This window comes from Daphnia pulicaria, chromosome 1 (genome assembly GCF_021234035.1).
Source record: "Daphnia pulicaria isolate SC F1-1A chromosome 1, SC_F0-13Bv2, whole genome shotgun sequence".
Classification (NCBI taxonomy): Eukaryota; Metazoa; Arthropoda; class Branchiopoda; order Diplostraca; family Daphniidae; genus Daphnia; species Daphnia pulicaria.
In genome coordinates, this window is record NC_060913.1 from 12,701,876 (window position 1) to 12,726,041 (window position 24,166).

General features: G+C 39.4%; 6 protein-coding genes and 1 long non-coding RNA gene across 16 annotated transcripts in view; 3 read left to right on the forward strand and 4 right to left on the reverse strand.

The window, feature by feature from the left end:
• The window catches only part of LOC124332025 (structural maintenance of chromosomes protein 2-like), a 324,380-nt gene that overhangs the window by 282,172 nt on the left and 18,042 nt on the right, over nucleotides 1–24,166 (reverse strand). The gene's annotated exons all lie outside the window — the stretch shown is intronic.
• LOC124337859 overlaps nucleotides 1–24,166 on the reverse strand; it is a 639,313-nt gene that overhangs the window by 174,831 nt on the left and 440,316 nt on the right. The window lies entirely within an intron of this gene.
• On the forward strand, nucleotides 1,664–6,269 carry LOC124334205 (protein spinster homolog 1-like). Of its 5 annotated transcripts, none has more exons than XM_046789034.1 (11): nucleotides 1,664–1,799; nucleotides 3,620–3,851; nucleotides 3,926–4,020; nucleotides 4,091–4,253; nucleotides 4,383–4,507; nucleotides 4,569–4,742; nucleotides 4,805–5,028; nucleotides 5,091–5,201; nucleotides 5,274–5,444; nucleotides 5,507–5,692; nucleotides 5,761–6,269. In XM_046789034.1, the coding sequence occupies exons 2-11, from the start codon at nucleotides 3,696–3,698 to the stop codon at nucleotides 5,952–5,954; spliced, it is 1,599 nt and encodes a 532-aa protein (XP_046644990.1). In that variant the 5' UTR covers nucleotides 1,664–1,799; nucleotides 3,620–3,695; the 3' UTR covers nucleotides 5,955–6,269. The 5 variants fall into 5 exon arrangements, with proteins under 5 accessions (XP_046644990.1, XP_046644991.1, XP_046644988.1 ...); XM_046789035.1 differs by having other exon boundaries at nucleotides 3,623–3,851; XM_046789032.1 differs by lacking the exon at nucleotides 1,664–1,799 and adding an exon at nucleotides 3,031–3,236 and having other exon boundaries at nucleotides 3,623–3,851.
• Nucleotides 6,499–9,505, reverse strand: LOC124334189 (protein SCAI-like). Its single transcript, XM_046789029.1, has 10 exons — nucleotides 9,346–9,505; nucleotides 9,015–9,197; nucleotides 8,839–8,952; nucleotides 8,665–8,761; nucleotides 8,422–8,579; nucleotides 8,148–8,358; nucleotides 7,899–8,076; nucleotides 7,566–7,811; nucleotides 7,324–7,497; nucleotides 6,499–7,249 (listed from the first exon to the last, which is right to left on the reverse strand). The coding sequence occupies exons 1-10, from the start codon at nucleotides 9,432–9,434 to the stop codon at nucleotides 6,999–7,001; spliced, it is 1,701 nt and encodes a 566-aa protein (XP_046644985.1). The 5' UTR covers nucleotides 9,435–9,505; the 3' UTR covers nucleotides 6,499–6,998.
• Nucleotides 9,709–15,218, forward strand: LOC124331507 (GTPase-activating protein and VPS9 domain-containing protein 1-like). Its single transcript, XM_046788808.1, has 8 exons — nucleotides 9,709–9,993; nucleotides 10,207–10,613; nucleotides 10,677–11,006; nucleotides 11,076–12,306; nucleotides 12,372–12,613; nucleotides 12,681–14,337; nucleotides 14,399–14,677; nucleotides 14,746–15,218. The coding sequence occupies exons 1-8, from the start codon at nucleotides 9,874–9,876 to the stop codon at nucleotides 14,884–14,886; spliced, it is 4,407 nt and encodes a 1,468-aa protein (XP_046644764.1). The 5' UTR covers nucleotides 9,709–9,873; the 3' UTR covers nucleotides 14,887–15,218.
• On the reverse strand, nucleotides 15,724–17,063 carry LOC124336722 (alpha-aspartyl dipeptidase-like). 2 transcript variants are annotated; one of them, XM_046790512.1, is made up of 6 exons: nucleotides 16,905–17,063; nucleotides 16,690–16,810; nucleotides 16,540–16,631; nucleotides 16,302–16,456; nucleotides 16,058–16,231; nucleotides 15,724–15,988 (listed from the first exon to the last, which is right to left on the reverse strand). In XM_046790512.1, exons 2-6 carry the CDS (start codon nucleotides 16,779–16,781, stop codon nucleotides 15,770–15,772), a joined length of 732 nt encoding a protein of 243 aa, XP_046646468.1. In that variant the 5' UTR covers nucleotides 16,782–16,810; nucleotides 16,905–17,063; the 3' UTR covers nucleotides 15,724–15,769. The 2 variants fall into 2 exon arrangements, with proteins under 2 accessions (XP_046646468.1, XP_046646462.1); XM_046790506.1 differs by having other exon boundaries at nucleotides 16,690–17,025.
• On the forward strand, nucleotides 17,342–23,647 carry LOC124331885 (neuropathy target esterase sws-like). Of its 5 annotated transcripts, XM_046788839.1 has the most exons (19): nucleotides 17,344–17,518; nucleotides 17,628–17,712; nucleotides 18,064–18,492; nucleotides 18,558–19,154; nucleotides 19,212–19,479; nucleotides 19,549–19,680; nucleotides 19,755–20,035; nucleotides 20,101–20,253; nucleotides 20,312–20,727; nucleotides 20,801–20,959; nucleotides 21,024–21,143; nucleotides 21,231–21,420; nucleotides 22,056–22,101; nucleotides 22,175–22,221; nucleotides 22,285–22,308; nucleotides 22,525–22,736; nucleotides 22,801–22,890; nucleotides 22,963–23,164; nucleotides 23,235–23,647. In XM_046788839.1, exons 1-19 carry the CDS (start codon nucleotides 17,486–17,488, stop codon nucleotides 23,471–23,473), a joined length of 3,723 nt encoding a protein of 1,240 aa, XP_046644795.1. In that variant the 5' UTR covers nucleotides 17,344–17,485; the 3' UTR covers nucleotides 23,474–23,647. The 5 variants fall into 5 exon arrangements, 4 of the variants coding, with proteins under 4 accessions (XP_046644797.1, XP_046644796.1, XP_046644795.1 ...); XM_046788838.1 differs by lacking the exons at nucleotides 22,056–22,101; nucleotides 22,175–22,221; nucleotides 22,285–22,308 and adding an exon at nucleotides 21,693–21,809; XM_046788841.1 differs by lacking the exons at nucleotides 22,056–22,101; nucleotides 22,801–22,890; nucleotides 22,963–23,164; nucleotides 23,235–23,647 and adding an exon at nucleotides 21,693–21,809 and having other exon boundaries at nucleotides 17,342–17,518; nucleotides 22,525–22,577.

Sequence of the window (24,166 nt, forward strand, 5' to 3'; positions counted from 1 at the left end):
AATCGCCTTGATAAGGGAAAAAAAACCTTAGCTTTTGGGTGTTGTTTGTGAACTCTTCCATTCGGCATTGCACGTCAATTGTCGAGGAGGTAAATAATAAATTATACTAAAATAACATTGACTTTAGTTCGTCTAACCATCAATGAAGAATCTTGTGGTCGTACTCGTCGTTTCTCTTAGTTTGGCGACGCTCGGCGACGGTGAGTGGACCAAAAACCTAATAATAATCTACAGTAAATTTAGGATAAAATAAATCTAGGGGAAAAATCGCTAGATAGGACTGAGCTGTTACGTCTGCACTTCGAGCGATGTCGACTGGAACGAAGAGTGTGAAACTGGCAACCGGACCCTGTTGCCATCCATTGAATGTCCCAATTCCTACGATGGAAGAACTGCGTACTGCATCTACAAGAAAACACAGTGGAAAACAATCAGTAAGAAGTCCGTATAAATATAAACTGTGGGAGGATGGCATGTTTATCGAGTAGGAAATCACCATTTTGAAATTTAGGTGGCGCTAATTCGGTGCTGCGCAGTTGCGCCGATGAGCCCTTGTACCGAAACGGCCAACAGGACCTGGAAGGTGGAAATCTAACTGTATGGTACCAGTCCTGCACTATGGACCTATGCAACAACGCCCCATCTCTTCCCAAAGGTATAACTGTTCATTTTATCGACCACTAATTACGTTTTATGAAGCGCTTTCTAACCTTCTCTACATTTGTATTATTAAGATCGAGCTATGGCGGTTTTGGCAACCATTTTCTCGCTTGTTCTGGCCAATTTAGTCAAATAACGGCTTCCCATTTTTGAAGATGAATCCGAAACGAGCTCCGGATGTCGGACAAATTTGCATTCGTTCATTTTGTCGATCAAGTGTTTGCCCTGTATGCAAATGAATCTTGGCAATAGAAAACTAGATGGCGTGGATATGCTTACTTGTTAGATCATAAAAATTCTATACGTGCGAGTACGAGTTTCGTAATAATTTCGTTGGTTTAGAATTCGTTTTTATCTTTGCCACCTCGGAGGCGCTGTTTGCGTCGCAACTCATACATAATTGACGACCCGCTCGGGCATCAGCAACGAGTGCCTCAAGCACACAGACGATCTAGTCGGGAAAACATGTAGCAGAGCTGGGCAAGAGCGCTAGCGCAGAGAGCGGGGTCGTAAAATTGAAATTTTTCTCCGTTGATTTTACCGTTAGACACTATTTATTTCCTGCCAGACCGCCCCATATTTAATTGCATGTTGCAAAAAAAAACAATGTTTGAATCTCCCGCCTCAGGTTGTGTCGTATTTTTAGTTTCCGATCTTATTTGTACGAGAGGAGGACGCAACAAACCCGCAGAGGTCATCCCGTCTTATTTTTTTAACAAAAGTTACAAAAATTATTGTATTTAAAATGCGCGCCGGAAGGGTACCCCAGTACGTAGTACGTCGGTAATGTTAAAAATGACCTTTGAGTATAGGATAACGCATCGTTGAAAAATTCGTCGAAAAACTCCTTCAGTCTCTGCGGAAAGCGACGCAAAACCGAAATGAAGAAAAATATTAATTTTCTAAATTTTTATATAACGTGGAGAATGGGCGAGAAAAAGAAAGAGCGCCGTATGCTGACAAAGAGATTTTTTTTTTTTGTTTTACCTTTTCCAAGACGAATTTTTTTTTCTTCAGTTGGATTCAAGCTCTCGGGCTAGGAAGACTTCCTTTTGCTTCTGTGCCAAACACTCGGCTCGCTAATCTATACTGTTGGACGTACAGCATCCGTCTCTACAATCTTTTCGGTCAATCAATAGGTCAGTCAACTGTTTTGTCAGAAATTCGATGTTTTTAATTTGTTACTTGGGAGTCTTTGCAAAGTTAATTTGAGATTGATTAGATATTAAATACAAATACCGCTAAAGCCTAAAGCTGGATAAGAATTAGTTTATTGTTTAGTATTCAATAACGCTCAAATTTGTTTAATTTGAAAACTTATTTTTACTTTTCCATTTGATGAAAAACTATTACAAAATAGAAAGAAAGTTTGGAAATGTCGATTAAGTATTCACTTCACGATCTCCGATTCCCCCTACGTGTCAATATCAGCAAGATCCATGATTCCATGACTTGCTGAATCAGATGATATATGTATTTTTTTAAATACCGCGCTCAAGGCTACGTAAATCACTGTGGCAATACTCAGCATTTAAGAAAAACTGTGTGTAACGTCTTCTTTAAGCGTCTTTTTGAATATCCTTTCACTTTCGCAGAGTCATTGTTGATTTGTCTTTCAACTGAACTTTCACTAGCCGTACAATAAACTCCACCGCGACTTTTCCCATTTGCCTAAGAGTTCTCGTTGCTGGAAATCGTTATTGCAGCATTGCAAACGCTTCCAAGCGGCGTTCCTATTTTTTGTTTTTTGTTGTTCCTCTATCGGTTATGTCTCGGCTTTCCTCCCATTCAGAAAACACTGCCGAATTGAAACGAGCTCCAAAGGGGACGTTGACTGAATATAATAGAAAGTGTCCCTATTAAAAATCGGCAAAAAGAGCCAGTTACATCATATTTAGAGAAGTTTTATTACATTTACAACTCCATTTCGTGGGCTTCCACATGTTTACAAGAGAGAAGCAACGCCGTAAAGCAGCAGACATGGGTTTGCGTCATTTTTTTTTTTACGTGAATCGCTTGTCAAGGGCATTTGAAACCAGTTTCTCTTATTTTAACGCTTGATACTATAGGCTACTACACATTGCTGATGGTGATGTTTTTGAAAGCCCCTAGATCCCTAGAAAGTTTCGATCGGTTTCACACAACCCAAGAAACCTTTTCTTTAACTTGCAGCATAATTGATTAATACAAAAACTAACGCATTATTTTATTTTCCTTATTACAAGAGAAACGAATCGAGTTATACATGTTCTCTTCGTGGTGCTCATCGTATCATTTGGTAGTCTTTTCATAAGAGATTATATAACTTGTTGTAGTTTGCGCTTCTTTGTTGTGTTCACTGTCGATGACGCCTGGTGGCGCTAGTAGTAAATGTTTTTATCAGACGACGTTAGTTGTCAAACGCGAAAGTCAAAATACAAAACTTATTCCGAAAAGAGTTGATCATCCTCCCCTTATCATTTCGCAATCTGTGGCTTCACTTAGTTCTTCGTCGCACTCAAGCCACGCAAACTCTCTTTCGCTTTTGAAAAAGTTCATTCTAGTCATCTCACGAAAATGGCTCTCCGATCAAACAGGTTTGATCTGCAACATTGTTATTTCTTTACCTTTGGGATTATGTAACTTGCTGTAGAAATTTACTTTATACTACTATCATATTTATCCCAAACATTTTATTTTGGGATAACTCATTTTTTCCATATCTCGATTACTAGCTAGTTATCGTAGAAATGCAATTAAAGTTGTATTGAAATTTTTCGTATTTATTCAAATGACTGTAAGGATAATGCATGTTAAGTTACAGTTGTGTTCTTGCTTCATTTACGTGAATGAAACCTACTTTATTTTATCACTGTCTTAATTTACATTATATTATGTTATCAACCCCCAAAGTGAGAAGACTAACTGTTAAATCAGGATGGCAATGTTTAATGGGAAATGTTTGATCTTCTCTTTTTAGTAGCAGGAGAACACCCCGTTTCGAGGAGTCTGAGGATAGTGTCACAGAACCGTTGATCTCTCAGACTAACTTAAACATGAATCCATCTGATAAGTCGACGAAATTGTCCACTTTTTTCACTTCAAAGCAGAATATTTACAGCATTTATGTTTTGCTACTATTTCTGATAACTTACTTGTTGAATCAACTTGATCGTTACATGCTGGCCATAGTAACGAAACCTTTAGCACAGGCGAGTTTTTTTTCTTTATTTTCCGGTGAATTTTTTTAAACTTATCCCTTGGCCTTTCTCTTTTTCTTTATTAGGAAATTCATTACGGAGATCAAGGATGTATGACCAACACCTCAGCCACGTTTCCAACCCCACAAGTAGTGTGTCAAAAGCTGACCAATGAATCTAAGTATTTTTTTTACTCCTTATTTTTCAAATTACTAAACTTCTAACACATTTGTTATTATTGTTATTTGAAGCTGTACTCAATTTCTGTACAATGATACAACTTTTGGAGGTTGTAAATGGGACTACACTGGACAAGGTTTTGACTATCAGATTCTTGCTGGACCAATTTTCATCTTGATTTACACGTTTGCCGCTATCCCTGTTGGTATTGCAGCTGACCTCTATAACAGAAAAGTAAGTCATTGGAAGCTTTGTATCTGAAATTTTCGTTTTGAAATGATGACAGGTGCTCTCTGTTTACTCGGAGAATTCTAATTGCAATTGTTTTCTGGCTAACCCAGCAGTATTATTATTATGTTCAAGATTCATACTTATATGCAGGTACTCCTCGGCATCAGTCTAATTTTTTGGTCAGTGTGTACCCTCTTATCTGGATTTGTTACCAGCTACTGGCAATTGGCTCTCTTGCGATTCGGCTTAGGACTAGGGTAATTATCCCTAATTGTGTCGAAGAAAATATTTTTACGGATTGAATTTTTTCCTTCACAGAGAAGCGGGATGCACTCCGTTTGCGACATCATTAATTGCCGATTATTTCGGCCAAGAGTTGCGTGGTCTGGCCATGGGCGTCTATAACTGGGGTATTTATACAGGGTACTCCCTGTCTTACGCCCTTGGCAATTTCATCACCGATGCCAATATCAATAACCAAGGATGGCGCTGGTAAAATGCCATATATAAAAATTTACAACATTTGAATTTGAAAACATCTGATTTATATCAAGGTCTTTTATCATCGCTGGAATTCCAGGAATTGTCATTGGTTTTATCATTTTATTGACGGTCAGAGAACCGAAACGCGGCGAAAAAAATGTACCTTCAACGGTGAAGGTAGAGGCTTCTGTTGGAAACGCTGCGCCTTCAACCAAAGAAAAATTCAAACAGATGTTCAAATTGATACGACCGTCCTTGTTGTTGTTGTGCATTGCAAGCTCTATTCGTAACGCTGGTAGGCAGACATTTGCTATTTCTATTTATTCTATGTTACATTATCTACTTCTCTTAACGTAGCTGGCTATGTTTGGGCCTATAACACGCAAGTGTACTTCGATGGGCTCGGTCAAACTCCGACTCAGATTGGCACTTGGATGTCTTGGATCCCGGTTGTTGGCGGTTCGATTGGTATAATTTTTTAAAACCAAAATTGAGGAAATGTGTTTTTTAGCACCTTAACTTTGTATTTGTGCAACTTAGGTGTTGTCTTTGGCGGTTTTATTTCTGACCGAGTTGTTAAGCGAACGGGACCTCATGGCAGAATTTGGGTATTAGCATTGAGTCAGATCATTTCGTCTCCTTTCGCTGCGGGAGTCCTGTTTCTTGATCCACCTTACTGTTACTTTAGCCTGCTACCTAATTACATTATCGGTTTGTAAGATAAGTTGGTCCCCCTTAGGCTATGAAACTTAATTTGTTTTAAATTTTTCTAGGCGAAATGTGGGTAGGTGTAGCTCTTGCCGTACTGGTTGAACTTGTGCCAGCCGACGTCAGGACTACTGCTGTAGCAGCTTACTTTTTCATCATTTCGAATATTGGTGGAAACATGCCTCTTTTAGTGCCTCCCGTCAAAAAAGCTTTCATCGACGCTGGTTATGGAGAGGTTGATTCTTTGCGGAGTAAGTTTAAAGTCTTAGTTCAACACAATCATTCTGATTAACAAATGTTTTTATTTCGACTTTCACAGATACCCTTTACCTGTTTTTCCCCGGAGAATATATTTTGGGTGCCTTACTATTTCTCGTCTCACTGGTTGTTCTGCAACGTGATATTGAGTACATCAAACAACAGCAGGATAAGAAAATTGAAACTAATGAAGGATCCCAATCTCAATTGCCCTCTAATTATGGAAGCGCATCGACTCTGGCTACCGATGACTGAATCAATCGCCAGAGAAACCTAATTCGATATAAAGCTTCTATAATCGTGCTTAGCCCTCAGATTCACGCGTAATATTATGTTGGTTTTTATTTGTACGGAATGGAATGCGCGCAACTAAAAAACTTCAAAGAACATCTTTGTTTTCTCTGAAGAAATGATGGCATCATAAGTAACTGAAGGTAACGGAAAGTAATTAAGTTATATGGTATTATTTCCAGGATTATATTTTTATAGTACTAAACTTATTGTATCAGTTATAATTTGAAGATTATTTTAGTAAAGAACAAGTTTAAATTAAATTATGATCTTATCGCAGCTCTTCATAACGAAATCTACTAATCATTTATAAAATGAATTGATGAGCTGATAATATTTGAGTTCATTCAATTTATTCTAATTCCAAAGGTTTCTATTTGATCCGGTTGAGAACCCGTAAAGGTAGAAAGGAAAGGCAATAACTAACCTACGCATAATTTAATTGAGAACATTAAATTGGCAATGGATTTTTAAACGAATAATTAAAAAAAAAACACAGACGATTCAATTTTACTTTTTCATTAGAATGACTGAGATCACTGGTAAACTGACTGAATTTCCATTGCAGAGGACGAGATCAAATGACTGGCCAAACATTTCCGCTCAGCATTGAGGGTTCGAAGAAATACATAGTGCATTGTGAACAGAGAAAGGCAAAACAACACACTGAAAACGCTATGGTGTGATATGCAAATTACAATCGCTAGTCTACATCAAAGAAATGATAGAATCCTTCGGTAAGGATCGATTACGAATTATGTTGAGTTAACATCCGTGCTTGAATTGGTTGGCATGTGCAGAGTACGAGACGCATTGGAAAGAAATGTGAATGGCAGAGAAGTAAGACGACCGAGTTTCGTCGGAGAAAAATCAATCAAGAATGGAAAGTTATTCGGAAGAACCAAATGAAAAAAACAATGATGCTCTGTGCGTCTACAAATAACTGGATCACAATAGGGAATCTCCACCGGAAAAGAAGCAGATTTCCGAATCCGTCGTAATCGCAGCTCAAAGGATCTCTCTACTTGGTTCTATAAAAACGGAACTGAGTTCCAAATGATCGATCAACGTATACATGGCCCGTTCGAGCGAAGTTTGCAGCAACAGCTCGCTTTCGGGAAGAGGGGGCTGCGAACGGGGCAGTAGAGCAGGCCAATGTTTAAAGGCCCGGTGAAGGCGAAGGGCCACGCAACAGAAGATGAAACGCAGTAACAATAGCCGTAAGAAGTCGTCGCCAAGGAAAGGCAGATAGGATGACTCTGTAAAAGAAATCAAATAATATTCGGATCACATCACCTTCATTTTAGAGAGAATCCCGTGGTTCAATTATTACCAATGCCTTTAACGCGGGTCAATAGCCGACTAGCTTCTGCCAAGAATCGATCCACAAAAGCTTGACCCGTTTCCCAGAGGTGATAGGGTATTTCTTTGATTTTCCCAAGGACGCATATGGCGGTGAGAGGACTGTGTAGAAAAAGAGTGAGGAGGCCTCCTTTAGGATGCAAGTCTGCACGAAAAAATTATAATCATCAATATGGACCGCATACGTTATGGACGTAAACTTTAAGCAATAACCTTGGTACTGGGATGGAACGTCCTGTGGTGACATGAGTATCACCAAAGGTTGGCCGAATAGTATCGGAACACTCTGGAAGACCCAACTGTTGTCGGAATCCACGATGAGAAAGAGGGGTTTTCGCATAAAGGGGATTAAATCACCAGGATATAAACAGTTCAGTTCCTTCACTTGAGAACCACGCTTATTTCCACTTTGATCCGGCTCTCGTTTACTGTTGGTACAAACACCACCCATATCGTATCCTAAATTTAACCAAAAACAAAATGAAGCCCAAAACAAACACGATATCATTCAATTGAAAATAAGAAAACTAATATCTGATCACATACGGTCTTCAGAAGAACTGGAAGACGGAAACAGGCCGTCAGCCGAAATGTAGAGCAACAGGGCGCCGTTTAAGGGTAACTCTTTAAAACCTGATGCGAGAAATACCAACAGTTGACTAAGTGTTGGTTTATACAGAAGATATTTGTGTGGATTTTCTCGTTTCAAGGGACGATCAGCCTCCTGCAATAAGTATCCATTTAATACAAATTAAGGGCTATTCTTAACTTTAAACTTCAAAAATTATAATTTACCATGGACGGTGCCCGTGACGGAAGGGAGTAAGCTTGGTATGACGCATCTTCCTGGGGCTCTCTTTCAAGAGTTTGTAATATACGGAACATGTCAAGAGTCAATTCACTGAATTTCACTTGATCATTATTATTTCCAAAAATCAGAACTTCTTGGAGAGTTAAATCCATCGCAGGACTTTTCTCCACGGGAGGAGTAGTGAGCGGGCTTAGCCTGGAAAATTTCATGTAAGAATAATTATTATTGGATACATTACAACATTAACATAATACATACCTATGAGAAATGACCATGGGATTAGAATCGGCATCCAGTATGTTTAAAATGGCGTCGGCCTCTAGAAAGGACTTAATTTCACCTAGAACCAAAGACCACTCTAGTTGATCATCTGGTTCATATGTACTGGTGTATTCATCAACATACTTTGAAAGCTCCTTGAAATGTCATTAAGAGGTTCAATATCAGTTTAAAAGCTACTAAAAATCAAATTTAATTTTTTTATGTATTTCAAAGGATTACCCTAACTAATTCTCTGACTAGTTTCATTTTCTTCAGTAAAAGACACACAACTATGAATCTGGCATAGTATCTCAGCTTTTTCACAACTAGATCAGACCTATTTTTAAAAGTAGACCAAACATGATTAGTAACACTCATAATTAGGAATCATCATCATATCAATAGGAAAAATACTTAGAGCCTCCATGGTGATCTTCTTTGGTAATTCTAGAATAATATGACCTTGCTCTGATTGCAGAGTAGAATGAAAAGGCTTCATTTAAGTAGTTAGTTTCACTTGTCCGAAGGCTGCAAACAGAGTTTAAAATATTGAGTGAATGTTAAGAAATGTATATTGTAGATCTTTTTACTAGTAATGGTAGTACAGCTGTCCTATTTTAGATGCAATTTCACCTATTTGCCACCTCTTTAGGTCATACTTGACATCAAGGATTTGCCTGTGTTGTTGCTGAAATTTCCACAATTTTGTGTACACGTCAAAAGTGCGCCCAAAGTATGCCTGCCATTGTTTATGGCCATACTGAGGCAAGTCTCTAAAAACATGAAGAAAATAAAGAAAATCTTAACATTTTCTCAATCCTTGTCGTATTATAAAGCCGTTGGCCGTTATATGGAAGAGGTTGGTTCATCCACTGCTGGTTACAGTATGGATAATCTCCCTCAATAACAAAACAAAATTACCTTAATCCATTGAAAAGTTGTTTTGATTTTTCTTGTAGTTGGCAAAACTCATTGATAATCCTACGTTCATTTTCATCCAGTTCAGCCATTCGTTGGCTTTTTCCACTATATTTTATTTTTTCTTCTTACTGTTGACAATTCAATTGCCTCAGGAGTCGAGAATTCAGGGTTGCCTTTAAAGATATGAATATAACTTTCTATTTTCATATCGTTATTCATCGATAAAATAAACATTGAATTTAGTAACTGAATTTTAAATAATTCAATTCAGTACGTTTTTTGATAGTTTGTAAATATTTCCATTTGGCAACTTTTCGCAAAGCCCTATTTGTTGTGTGTGTCCTTTCCTTTTTTTTTCTTCCTTTTATTTTGGAAGAGAATTGCATACATGTAAAGGGTTTTCCAAACGGAACGCCCCTTTTCCCTCGAAATATACTTCATTGTTCCACTTAATTAAAAGTGGCCGGAAGCTGATCAGATCACCCAGTCTTAAAGGGTTATCAAACTGTGTAAAGTTGTTCCATCATCATGGTTCCTGTCAGTTCTAAGTTACAGAACGAAATGCTACTTGACCTAGCGCGCAATTTACGCCAAGAAAGATTACTCATTGGTTCCGAACGACAGAATCTACAGACTCTCAATAAAAAGGTAATTCATGATTAAGGGTGAAATTGTAAGAGCATTCTTGTCTATATGTAGCAACTAGCACTAACACGGTTGTTCTACTGATTGTCTATATTCTCTTGTATTGTCTCTAACATGAACATCTTCATGTATAACCTTGATTTAACTGTTAAGTTGTCATTGCTTGTATGTGACCAAATATGGCATGGAACTAATTTTTTTTTTGTTTAATTGTAGGTGTCAGAGGCACTTGAAAAGCTTCATCAACTTGCTTGGGTTGCCAGTCAGCAAAGAATCAATCTTGATGGCCTAATAATCTCCCGTCTTGAGGTCAGTCCATCATTTTCCTGCCAACAGGCTAATGCTCTCGAGGGAGCCTGTTTCATTGAGGGTTATAGACACTTGGGTTTCCATGAAGCTCTCTTCAGTGAATTCATCCAACGGTTAAGAGAAAATGCACCCTTGTTAGCTGTGTGCTTGGCCAGTGGCGAGAAGCTCAGCCCTGAAACCATGCCCACAGTCATCAGTGTCGTCACTTCCAGTCTTTATGCAAACTTCCTGTTGGGTGATGATGAAAAGTACTGCCTACAACTCTTGAAGCATTTGATGGAATTGCAACTTGTTAGTTCTGAAAACCCAAGAAGGTAATTTCCAGCATATATTTGTGTGGCTATGAAATAGATCTAACTTGATAATTGTATATAAAGACTTCTCCGACATGGAAGCTGCGCCTTTAGTCGGTTATACAAAGCATTTACCGAGGGGCTATTCTCAGCCAAAGTTTTTCTCACGGCTGCCCTTCACGACCCTATCCTTTTCCTGTTGATGGAAGATGAGATGTATCTTGACGTTGATCCAATCCGGGCCATCAACCGCTACCCATCGTATGAGCGAGAGAAACGATTTGGTCGCGAAGGCACACCAGAGTTCAATTCCGCTATTCAAAAATATCGCATCACTGCTATCGATCGTCTAGTTCAGCTGACTCAAAGATTTGTGTCAGGTTTAGCTGCCAGTGTCGCTTGTTTTCCATCGAGGTATCTAACTAAATGATTTATGCGAATTTTCTAATGGAAACCACTAATAATTTTTTTTTTCTGTCGTAGTGTCGCCTGGTTAGTTCGCCAAATGCGATCACTCTTAACCCATTCAATGCGAATTGATGCACGGCAAGTTCACGCTATTTGCGTTGATTTGGTCTTCGCATTCTTCATCTGTCCTGCCATTGTCAACCCAGATCCATGTGGTATAGTTGAGGCGCCAATCTCGCCAATAGCCCGGTCCAATTTGATTCAAGTGGCCCAGATCCTTCAGGTGTTGGTTCACTCTAAATGGGAACCTTTTGATCCTAAACTGGATGACCTCTACTCTCGATTTGACAAAGACTGTGTGTCATCGATTTTGGATGCAATTCTAGATGACGGAACTCCATCAGCCAATGTGGCCCCCTTTTCTCCTTCATCAACTCAGTCATCTCCATCGGCAGATCCGTCAGTCGATACTCATAGACTTTTATTAGGTTTGAATCGCTCTGTTGCTCTGGTGACCGAAAACGAATTGCAGACTTTCGTTCAATTCCTTCGGACCGTACTAGCAAATGATGGACTAGAAGCGAATGATAAGAGAACGCTTGAAAGTTTGCTGCAGCCTGTACCCCTGTTATGCTCCCCAGTCAAATCTACTCTGTCGCAGAGTAACGGAGATTTGACTCCTTCCTCAAACGGATTAACTGTAGAATCTTCCGGTTCTTCACCGAAAGGAAAACGGAATCTCCTAGATAAAGTCAATATTCGTGTTCGCTCTAAAGCTGCCAATCTTCTTCAAAGAGACAGCGACCATTCTTTTGGCATTTGGTCCAGTTCTGACGATTCTGGTGAATTGGGCACGCCTCGTCATTCAAACGGCGAAGAATCTCCTAGTTCGTCAGGGGCTGTCATCGGGCACGTCCTAGTCATCCCCTTTAGTAGCAAAAATGAAGAATGCATTGGCATGTTGTCAGAGCAACAAGTCTTGGCACTTGAACAGGAAAAAGAGTCCACTCGAGCATCGTTGGATGGCAGTTCTGTTCAAGGCGCCGAAGAAATGCAGCAAAATCCCGTACAAGAAAAACGGACTCGTTTCTCTTTGTCTCACGACGAAGGATCCATCGGAAATACAAGCGACAACCTTGAGGCTGTATCAGAAGCTGCATCTAACCACAGTGTTGAATCCTCAGTAGAGTCGGAGAACGACGAAGCAGAGCAAGATCCGATTGACAATCTTTCGGATATGGTATCAGCTAATGTTTCGGGGAGAGGTTCGCCTAATGTCTCTGGAAGAGATACTCCGTCTTCTCAGGTAACAAAAAAAAACCTTGTTATCTTGTCTTAACTGTTTTAATCAAATGTTGTTTTCCCCTCAAGGTTACCGAAGGAGATGAGGGTGCTTCGAGAAGTGGCATTAATGAACAACGGCCGTTGTTAATGCAGGCCGTTCCGCCCAAGCCTTCGGACATTGATGACCGGTTTGGTCGTTTTGATGTTAAAGATCTGATTCTAGGCGATGAGACCCGATCGCTTGTTAGTGATTCTTGGAGCACCGACGTTTTGGGTAGTGATAGTGAACTAGCAAACGAGACAGCTGATAGGGATCGACAGTCTGACAGGTGATTTATATGATGTCTAAAACACATTCAAGGGCACGTTGTTAACGTTTGGATTTTCCTTCCCTAGACCGCCACTTGAAGATATTGTTCTTCCAGGCCGTCACTTACTCGTGGAAGCAGAAGCAGGACTATTTGACGTCTCAGAGACGGCATCTGAAGCCTGGAGCACTGACGTTGTTACCTCGGACACTGAACGAATGGCGGAAGTGGATACAGATGAAACCAGTAGTGTGGCTCGTTCGGAAGCTGACAGCGAGCAAGACTCTACAACATCCATGCTTGCTGTCAACGCTGGGTCATCTCATTTGGGCGCCATCCAGCGAATTCGTGGGAGAATGTCGGGCAGCCTTTTCCGTCCAATACGAGAAGCAAGTGTGGAACAGCTTCAAAATTTAAGCCTTCAGTCACGCTCAGCACCCCAGCAAGAATCTTCTTCCAACGTTTCCAACGGCCCAATGTCATCTTCCTCTTCATCTTGCAGCAGTCATGGCAGTATAGCTAGCAGTGCAAAAGGATTGGCAACCTCAACTGCAGCTGTCGCGGCTCTGGTGAATACGACTTCGTCTTCTGCAATTGGAACGGCAACTTCAATATCAAATGGCGGTCAACAAGCGTCAACAGGTGCCATTCCTAAGAGCATCAGTTTTGACAAAACAGCTGATCGGGGTGATAAAGAAAATTGCTACGATGACGAGAACAAAAACAAGCGAGGGTTTTTCCGCAACTTTAAACTTCCTTTCAAACGAGGAGGGCGTACCAAAGACCGTGCAAGTGCAGTTGATCATCCGGACAATGTAAATTACGCTAGTTATAACCGCTCATTACGTAGATCGGCATCGGAAGAGGCCCGCACTGCATTAGCAACCGAAAGTTCAGATGACATTTTGGCGAAGTATCGTTCTAAAGGATCTAACCTCGCCGGCCAAGGAGATGCCAGCGCATCTAATGGAACTCAATCAATGGTGGCCTTCAATTTGGCTGAAGAACATTCAGTGGATGAGGATGAGGGTGAAGATGAACGCCAACATATCGATCCATTAAATATCGAGTCATCATATGCCTTTGCTGATGCAAAGAGGAAGCTGAGACTCGTTCTTAGCACGGCGGACGTCCAGTCACTTCACGTCATGAACAATGCCACTGCTGCCAGCAATAGCACAGAGCACGAATTGATCATATTTCTCAAACTGCAACTGGCTGAAGCCATTAACCTGCAGGATCGCTCACTGGTCGCCCAGCTTCATGAGACGTTGCGTTGCGTCCGACTCTTTGACGCGATTGGATGCTCTAAGCTCTTCCATTCTCTTAAAGAGGACTACAAGGGTCGAGCACCTTACCTTTCATACTTGATCCAATGTCGTCAGTCATTGCTCTCCGTTTTGGCTCATTTAGAGCGATTGGCTAATCGCGTGGAGCAGGACAAGGCTGTCTGTCACCGGTTCCTCATATCCGTCTGCGTCCGCCTGTTTCTTGAGAGGCGAGAAAAGCAACTCAACGATTTCGTCGTTGAATTCCAGCAATTGCACGCAGCTGACGAGAAGGCTGACTGGCTTGAATCATTTCTGCATCGTCTTTCAGCAGAATTAGAACGTGATTCCATGTGGCAATCTGCTAGTCGATACCAAATTGAGCTAGCCCAGACTGCTGTTGAACAAAGGTTGATGGCTTTGATTTATAATTATGCGCTTTATCCAAATGGCGATGGCGACGTTTCTAGAGATCAGGTATGGGCGTACCAAATAATAATGAGGTTTCATTGATGAAAAATTTTTTCTATTTCCACAGGTTCTCTACGAGCACATTGAAAAGTTGGGACAAGTAGTTACTCCTAGCCACAAGGATTTGAGAATTCCTAAAATTTATCGTTACGAATGTCCTTGGCCATCAGCCCAGGCGGAATTGGTCTCTATTAGTGCTTACAAAACACCTCGTGATAAAGTAGCTTGCGTCATCCGCTGCGCCACAACCATTATGAATCTTCTTTCACTAGCCGCTGCTGCAGCTGAACGTGGCGTCCCGGCCGCTGATGATTTCATGCCCGTTTTTGTCTTCGTCATAATCAAGGTACAACTTTAAAAAAGAAGAATTTCTTTATTTACAACTCGTATTAAAAGTTTACTTAATCTGTTAAGGCTAATCCTCCTTGTCTGCTGTCGACCGTTGAGTACGTCAACAGTTTCTTTGGCAACCGCTTGGAAGGAGAAGATCAGTATTGGTGGACCCAATTCTGCTCGGCTATCGAATTCGTCAAGACGATGGATTACGGACATTAAACGCCACATAAAGTGCGGCAAAAAATCCGTGCCATAAGTTACAGGATACTTGTTCTGCTATAGAACATTATTAATCTCTTTTGTGGTGGTTTAAATAACGTACCTTTTACATTTTTGGTTTGCTCATATTGTTGACAGTAAGCAGAGGAAACTGTACATGTCATTGTACATATTTGTTATTCGTTGCAGAGTTAGTACTTTATTTGGCATTTCAGAGGGTTGCGATAAGAATATTAGCAATCAAGATCGTGATGGAAAGTTTGTTTCATGACATTTTTAGTTCTTGTTCATCATAGTTTACCTCATTTTGTAAATATATAGATTTTGCTTCAGTTCGTTTGCCTTGTTTAGCCTAATGTTTTCCATAGTATACTACCAACGCGAGAAGTTACAGAAGCCGTGACGATGCTAAGTCTTTCTCTTATTATGTATTGCTTATTACGTTTCTCTATTATTCTAAAATGTTTGACCCATTTAATATCGGTAAACCTTATCCGATAGGCCCTAGAATAGTGTGCCTTAGATGTAGGTGTAATTGGCCTGGCAATAACTCTAATGACTTCCAACTTTAAACCATCGAACTATAAATCTATAAAAAATGTTTATTAAACTTTAATTCCCGAGTAATAACCAGGAATGCGGTTTTGCTTTTACAATTTGCGCAGACCGACTGGCAATAGAAATCAATATCATGCGAAAAATATTTTAACAGCTATTTTCAATTGATGATTAGGGAATATAAGGTTATCAGCAGACATTTTTCCTAATGTTATTTTTTTTTAAATTCGTGATAAGTAAGTACATCTACTGTTGAGCTACAAGATTCCAAATGCGGCATGCATAGGTGTGTTTTTTATTTTCATCACAAAAATCTTTGATGATATTAAATTTTCAATAGAAAACTGAGGTCAGAGTTGACTTCATGTTCTTTCGTTTGCTGGCCACGGACAAACAATCTTGCGGTTTGATTGGGTATGCTTCCTTTAAGAAGAATTTGATCATCTTTCACTTGTAACCAGCTTCCTTCCCTCAAACCCAATACAGGTGGAGATTTTGCATTCGGAATGCCATGGTATTCTGACAAACGCGTTTCTCTAGATTCCTGTGAATTAAAAAATATATATATTATAAATAGTACCAGTGTTTTTGTTGCCAAATTGCAGTCAGTAACCCCCATATGTTTAGATGTTGGGTCATGATCAAGGTAGTGTGGATTTATGTTGAAAGGAAGAAAGCCAAAGGCATCTAATGTGGGTGGATGCACTATAGGCATATCATTTGTTGTGCAAATGTTGATGGTAGCTAAATTTGTTCCAGCACTTGAACCCATGTAAGGAATTCCATCCTAGTTTTTAGAATTTTAAAAGTTTCGTTTCAGAAAATCTTTGATGTGATAACGTAATAACACTATGTACTTGTAAAACTCTGCTTTTTATGGCTTCAAGTAGATTTAACTCATAGAGTGTTTTAAGCAACAAGAAAGTATTTCCTCCTCCAACAAAAAAGCCTTGAGCTTCTTTTACAGTTGCCAGTAAATTATCTGACTTGTGAATGCTATTGAGTTCCAGCCCTGCATCAAATAAAAAAAAATACAGTAAATCAATTAAACCCAAAAAAAAAAAACAACAACAGAACATCTAGATGAATAAATACCAAATTCTAAAAATGCATCCTTCACTTTCTTTTCATAGGCATCATGGTCATGTGCTGCATACGGTATAAACACAATTTTTGACACACCATTTCTAAATCATTGCAATAAAATTAGTACACTAAATTTTATAGATGGATCAGGGTGAATACTCAGCAAAAAAGGCTTTGATGACATCAGAGGCGTAGTCTAGGTATTTTCCATTTTGTAACACTGAAGTGCTAAGAAGCAGTAATTTTCTCATTTTTTCCTCACCAACTATGCACTATGTTGCTAACAGAGAGAAAGGAACAAACTTGTTTAAGGCAGTACAGGATGCAGGATGTTTGTCAGTGTGATGCTGTCAAATGTCAAACTTTATGATTACCTATCAAAATTTGTTTTTGTCTGGGCATCTGGGTGTCAGAATGTCAATCTAATAACTTATTATCTATGTGCTCAGCCTGTCATAAGGCCGAATTGTGAAATTGTTGTTGGACTGTTGACCTAGGGTAGTGAACTATTGCGTAGTCAACTAGCAGACGGTAAATGTATTTGTAAACAAAAACAATGAGCCAAAAATTCTTTTCTCATTAAATAATTTATGTGTTACGCTACATAAGTCCTCTTTAGTATTGCAATGAAAAATTCAACATGTGAAAAATTAAGCGCGCATTAAGTAAGATTTCAGTTGCTTCCAATTATTACATCACGTAATACAGTGATTTAGATATTAGATTTAGAGGATTCCATTTGAACTTTTCAAACATGCTTACAAATTTTCCGCTAGATGGAAAAGCTGTTATCGTCTGCTCGAAGAATGGTTATCCATTTCACTTTTTCGCATTCCCATTCCTCATCGTCTCAGTCGTGCTAGTGGGAATTTATTTATAAAAATACAAATCATGTGCGTAGTCAAAGTTCGTGACAAGATTTCTTCGTAGATAGACCTATAAACTTGAGAGCAAAATGGACTCGCTTTCAACTAGTTACTATAGTCAAGTAAGATTTTCAAAAACGTTGATATCCATGCTATGCCTTTCTTTCATACTTTTTAAAATAATCAATAATCATTTTCTAAGGAATAACGTTTTTGTCTTATGATTTCCAGTACCTTTTGACAGCTTGTTCAGTCCTCACAATAGCTATACTTCTCATGTTTGGAATATATCTGGCCAGGCCCATCAAAATTAAAGGTTTGTCTAACAGTTATTGACAGTTTTAGAGTTCTGTGTACATAACTTATTGCTCCGCTTGTTCTAAATAATGCCAACCTTCATGCATGAACCAAACTATATACATTACTTTGTAAGGCTGATAGTATTTCTGCAATGTTTTAAGATGCAAAATTCATTTTCTAATCAATTTCAATTCTCAGTCTTATTTTTTAAATTCTAGACAATGTACATTTGAAATTAGGTTATGTTTCTCTGATATTTATAGCTACGTCTTATCTACTGCCTACATAGGCAGTATGTTATGTAATAGGCCTGGTAATACCTTTAAAGATGCTGTTTGTGAAGAAAATTTTTTTCTTTTAAACCTAGTTGCTGAAGTAAAAGAACTCGTCAGATCTGGAATGAACAAGCCTCGTTTCCGAAAACGGGACAAGGTCATGTTCTACGGACGAAAAATGCTGCGCAAAATCTCTTCTGTTAAACAGAAAGTAAAGATGATTTCAGGTCAAGTTCGAGGCCCACCTGGTCGAAAAAGAAAACTAGTCATGAAACTGGCTCGAAGGCTTCTACCACGTCGCGATCACATGCCGCAGTCTCAACTAAAAAATGTAGAGCCGCCTGTGGAATATCTTCAAGAGGACATATCGGAATCTATAGACCAAAGATTGCCTCCAGAAGTAGTTTACATGCTCCAAAATATGAGAATGTTTGGATGCTTCGAGAAACCGTTATTCCTAGAACTCATCAAACACATTGAAACTGTAGATCTTCGATGCAGTCAGCATTTGTTTATGATCGGTAATGATTGATTTTGCTATTTTCTGTCTTCACACTGTAATTTTGAAATATTGGTTCTTGTACAGGCGATCAGGATACAAATATGTACATAGTTCAGAGTGGTAGACTTCGAGTCTACAGCACAGAAGCTGATGGCTCAACCATAACACTAAAGGAAGTAAAGGGAGGAGAAGCTATTTGTTCCTTGCTGAGTTTCACCGACTACCTAACTGGTCAGCCCAGTGTTTTCAAAACTGTTTCTGCCCAAGCTATGGAAGAATCTTCAGTTCTTCAACTGCCCGTCTCTGCCTTTCAAGATGTTTTTGACAAGCATCCAGACGCTTTGGTTCGCGCTATACAAATCATTATGGTTCGCCTACAACGTGTCACGTTTTTGGCACTTCATCAATACCTCGGTCTCAGCGCTGAGCTGGTCAAATCGTTTCCAGCAAAACACCACGGAGGAAGTACGTCTCCCATCAAACTTCGTATGCGAGAACATGCTTTCGTTCAGAAGCCAATAAATGTCAATGATCCGATGGACTGCGCCACACCTCCGACGACTCCCTTGTCGGAAGGTAAACGACGAGTGAAGGATGAAAAAGATTACCAACTACTACTGCAAGTTGGTATCGATGGCTTCGTTAAGTTATTGGGTCTTGAAGACCAGTCATTGTTGGATGGTAATACGTTTTTCCAAGTACTCTATGCGTTTGTCATCATCAAGTTTTTTGCCATAGGTCACATTGAGGTTCGAGAATTGATTCCCGGAACCTACATTATGAAAGAAGATGCTATGAAAGATGTGGCACTAGTCTACGTCATTTCTGGAACTCTTTGTGTCTCTCAGCGCGCCGCTAGTAAAAATGAGGACGTTCAAATGTTTTTAGCTCATTCGGGTGAATTGGTTGGTGGATTGGCCGTGTTAACTGGAGAGCCAAGCTTCTTTACAGTCCGCTCACGTCACACAACATGCGTTGCTATGCTTTCAAAATCAACATTTTATTCGTAAGTTATAAACAAATTTAATCTACGATGTCTGTAGTGTACTGACTAGAGTTCAACATTTTTGTTTAGGATCATGTCTGAGCGGCCAAAGGTGGTGTTACATATTGCACGCACCGTCATTTATCGCTTGTCTCCATTTGTGCGTCAAATTGATTTTGCTTTAGATTGGGTTTATATAGAAAGTGGAAGAGCCTTATACAGGTATTTGCTCGGCTAATCACATTTTTTATCTTAATCTTATCATTTAAGATCTAATTATTTTGTTAATATTAAAGGCAAGAAGATGAATCCGACTGCACGTATATAGTGTTAAGTGGTCGCCTTCGATCCGTCATTACACATCATGACGGGAAGAAAGAATTAGTGGGGGAGTACGGACGTGGTGATTTGGTAGGCATCGTCGAAACACTTACGCAAAACCCTCGCAGCACTACTGTCATGGCTGTCCGTGATACTGAATTAGCCAAGCTGCCTGAAGGTCTTTTGGATGCCATCAAGCTCAAATTTCCTATGGTCGTATCACGTCTCATCAATCTTCTTGGGCACCGAATTCTTGGTATTATTTTTCATATATTTTGTAATATTGTAACTTTATCTTATGGACAAATTTATTTTTGTTAGGCACATGGCAAACACAAAGTTCTAGCTTTAATCAAGCGTTACAACAGCGTTCCGTGCAATCAAATTTTTCAACCGTTGCCATTCTGCCAGTTTCCGATGACGTTCCCCTTTCTCCGTTTAGTCATGAACTGTACACATCATTGAGTTGGATTGGTAAGACTTCGTTTACTTTTCGTTCGTTAAATCTTATTAATCAACGATTTATTTCCAGGTCCCACAGTTTTATTGACATCGGACTATATTCGTCGAACTCTCGGCCCTACAATCATGGAATCAGCTAATGAATACAAGCTCTCTGCATGGCTCGGGCAACAAGAAGATCAACACAAAATTGTTCTCTACCAATGTGACCAGTCCCTTACACCTTGGACTCAACGATGTATTCGACAGGCTGATTGCATCCTGATTGTAGCCCTGGCCACCATGGAGCCTTCCGTTGGGTTAATTGAAAAGCAGCTCGAGACGATTGCTGTTCGCACACAAAAGGAATTGATTCTGTTACACAAAGAAGGAGGTGACAAACCTCGAAATACTGTTCATTGGCTAAATGCTCGTTCTTGGTGTTCATCTCACCATCACATTCAATGTCCACCAAGAATATTTTCCAGAAAACATGCTTCACGACTGGTATTCATTTTTGACTTGATCCATTTGTGTTTAACGTGCCCGTCCTTATCACGCATTTTTCTTCTTTTTCAAGGCTGATGGAGCGACCAAACCAGCACAACTTTTGGATCGCAACATTCATTCCGACTTTTCTCGTTTGGCTCGTCTATTGACGGGAGAATCCGTCGGGCTGGTACTCGGTGGAGGTGGTGCGAGAGGAGCAGCTCACGTTGGCATGATTCAAGCGATTCAGGTATATGCTTAATCTTCTAGTCCGAGTCATGGCTCATTTCGATATTTTAACTTTGCAATAACAGGAGGCCGGTATTCCTATTGATATGGTTGGTGGTGTAAGCATCGGGGCGTTCATGGGTGCACTTTGGTGTATGGAAAAAGATATTCACGAAGTCACTCGCAAAGCCAGTTCCTGGTCGCATGTACGTTTTCTAAAGAAATTTGTTGGCTAGATGATTTTTGATTTCAGCCAATGTTCATCATACATATTTTTCCATTGCGTTTCATAGAAAATGACGCAGCTTTGGCGACAGCTCGTTGATCTAACGTACCCAGTAACATCAATGTTTAGCGGGGCTGGGTTTAACACGATGATTCGTGAAACTTTTGGAGAAGATTCACTTATTGAAGATTTGTGGCTTCCTTATTTTACCATCACTACAGACATCACATCCAGCTGCATGCGGCTTCATAGTCATGGTATTTTACTGCTTTGACATTTTCTGCACAATTTTCAATAGTTGAGTGAGTGCAAGGCTGGGTTGCTATGTAATTAGAAGGTATGCATGCATCGGTGGTTATTACCCTCGTAGTATATTTTTTAGTTCCCTTCCTTCCTAAACCCCAACATTTTGCTAGGGACTGGTGTATACATGTGTTTTTTTTTAGTGGTGTCGGGCGTGTTTGAAAATTGGAGGTAAATGTTTTTTTTTTATTAATCAAAGAAAGCATTCATTTTGGGCATATTGTAGGATCCGTGTGGCGATATGTTCGAGCATCGATGTCTTTGAGTGGTTACATGCCGCCTTTATGCGATCCTAAAGACGGCCACTTGCTTCTCGATGGCGGCTATGTTAATAACCTTCCAGGTAGTACTTGCGCGCGTTCAACCGTTGCTTTTATTTGAATGTCAAGTTCGTTGGACCGGATGGTAGACTTGGTGGATGCATGCTAACAATAAACCACCCCAACTATGACTCAGGTAGGAAGCATGCAATTTTCATTCTTACTTTTTAGAGGGACAGCATATAGCCTTGCACCATTCTTGTTATCTGCGTGTGCAAAAAAATAATAAACAGTCGCTTATGATTGTAACACCTAAACACTAATACCAGGCTCACTGTGGCGAAGTATTCGGGCCTCCATGTCGATTGCCGGATGGTAATATTTTGAATCGAAATTTTTGTTGCACGGATTAATTACTTTTAACATACCTTGAATGTTTTACAAACAGGCTACCTCCCATGTGCGACGAGATCGATGGGCATCTGCTAGTTGACGGTAAATTACATCATCTATTTTCATTATGATTTACTATTAAATTTTTTCTTTCTTTTTAAATAGGGTGCTACGTCAACAATGTACCCGGTAACGTATGAGTGTACTTTTTTTCTCGTTTTCTTCTTTACTTCGTATAGTCTTTTAAATATCTGGCATTAGTCTGGTTCGGAAGATGCATTCAGGTGAGCAGGTTCTATTGTCTTTTTACTCGTGAAGACAGATTTGCTAATTGTTGTTGTTCATTTCCCCTCAAAACCACATGTTAGAATTGCATAACAAATAATTTCGTGATGTTTTTCTAAGCTGACGTAATGAGAAGTCGAGGGGCCAAACACATTCTGGCCATCGACGTAGGTTCACAAGATGATACCGATTTGACAAATTATGGAGATTGTCTATCTGGATGGTGGTTACTGTGGAAAAAGTGGAATCCTTTCGCGAGCCCAGTAAAAGTGCCTAATCTTCCCGACATTCAGTCTCGACTTGCTTACGTTTCCTGCGTTCGTCAATTAGAAGTATTTTCTATTTTCTTTTATATTTTGACTTCATTATTTGATGTTTTTACCAATTGAATTACAGGAGGTGAAGAAAAGTGACTATTGTGAGTACATTAGACCACCAATTGACAAGTACAAAACGTTACAATTTGGTAGCTTTCATGAAATCAAGGCAAGTTTCTTAAATTACTTTTCATGTCATAAAATATTGAAACTAACAGATTTTAATCGGTTAACTAACCAGGATGTTGGGTACAATCATGGGAAAACCTACTTTATTGGACTGCAAAAGGCTGGACTTCTCGGGACGTACACTAAACCAGGTGTTCATTACCGGGAATCGAAGAAATCTTCGCCTACAACTTACCCTTCAGCCAACTCTTGTTATCCGTACAACCAGCGTTACGGAACGAATGATACTCAACACCGATCTCAAGGTCGACGAGGTAATTTAGTCGGATGCAAAATTTTGTAATAAAACAATTTCCTTTAAAATGATTTTTTTTTTAATCTTAGGGCCGCAAACATTTACGGATCTAGCGGAAATGGTAGCCAAAGTACGAGGCCCAGTCAATCGAATACCCGATGATGAAACATCCGAATCAGGAAGTGATTTGGAATACGATAACGATGAAGTCAGTAACGTTTCTGAAACGTATGATGACCAAGATCTTGTGGACCACCTAAATCTCCGACATAGACGAAAGCGCAGTTCCTTGTCGTGCACGGACAGTGAAATCCTCTCTTCAACATAACTTACCATTTTCTTAATCATAGACGGAATTTGAATGCACCTTTATAGATCAGTCAAAGTGCCTTCTACTACGTTTTGACAGTGTAAGCTGATCACAAGTGTTTCGAATGTTTCAAAAATGTTGCTTGTAGGCGTAAAATACGGTTGCTAATAATATATCACTAATTCATTAGTATAAAAGAATCACCTTGGCCATTTTTTTATAATCTCATATTTAAAAATAAAGGTATTAAACTAAAAATCCCCCTCAAGGACGTAAAAACAGTTGAGGGGGAATTTTTCTAAGAAACCGGATTATAATGAATAAAATAAAATAAAAAACAAAAACAGGTTCAACTAGTTAGTGAGTTCTAAATAAAGAAAACATATTGAGGTTGAAAAATGAAAATATAAAATACGTGTCGGATTCGGTTAACTGACACCGGCCAGGCCACACAAACGAGCATATAAGAAATGTTGATCCAGACCAGTCCAGACTGCACTCTTTTTACAAACTGAAAAATTAAGTTTTATCTTTCACAGCGCATTTTTAACGCTACTGAAATTAGTGCAAGTTCTGTCTGAAATCGGAAACATTATTATGAGACAACAGACGATAGCATTATTTGTAATTCAAATCATATTAATAGCAATGATATTTTAGATTTTAAACGTCAATAAACCGTGGTAAATACTAATTAGGGTCAGCAAGAAA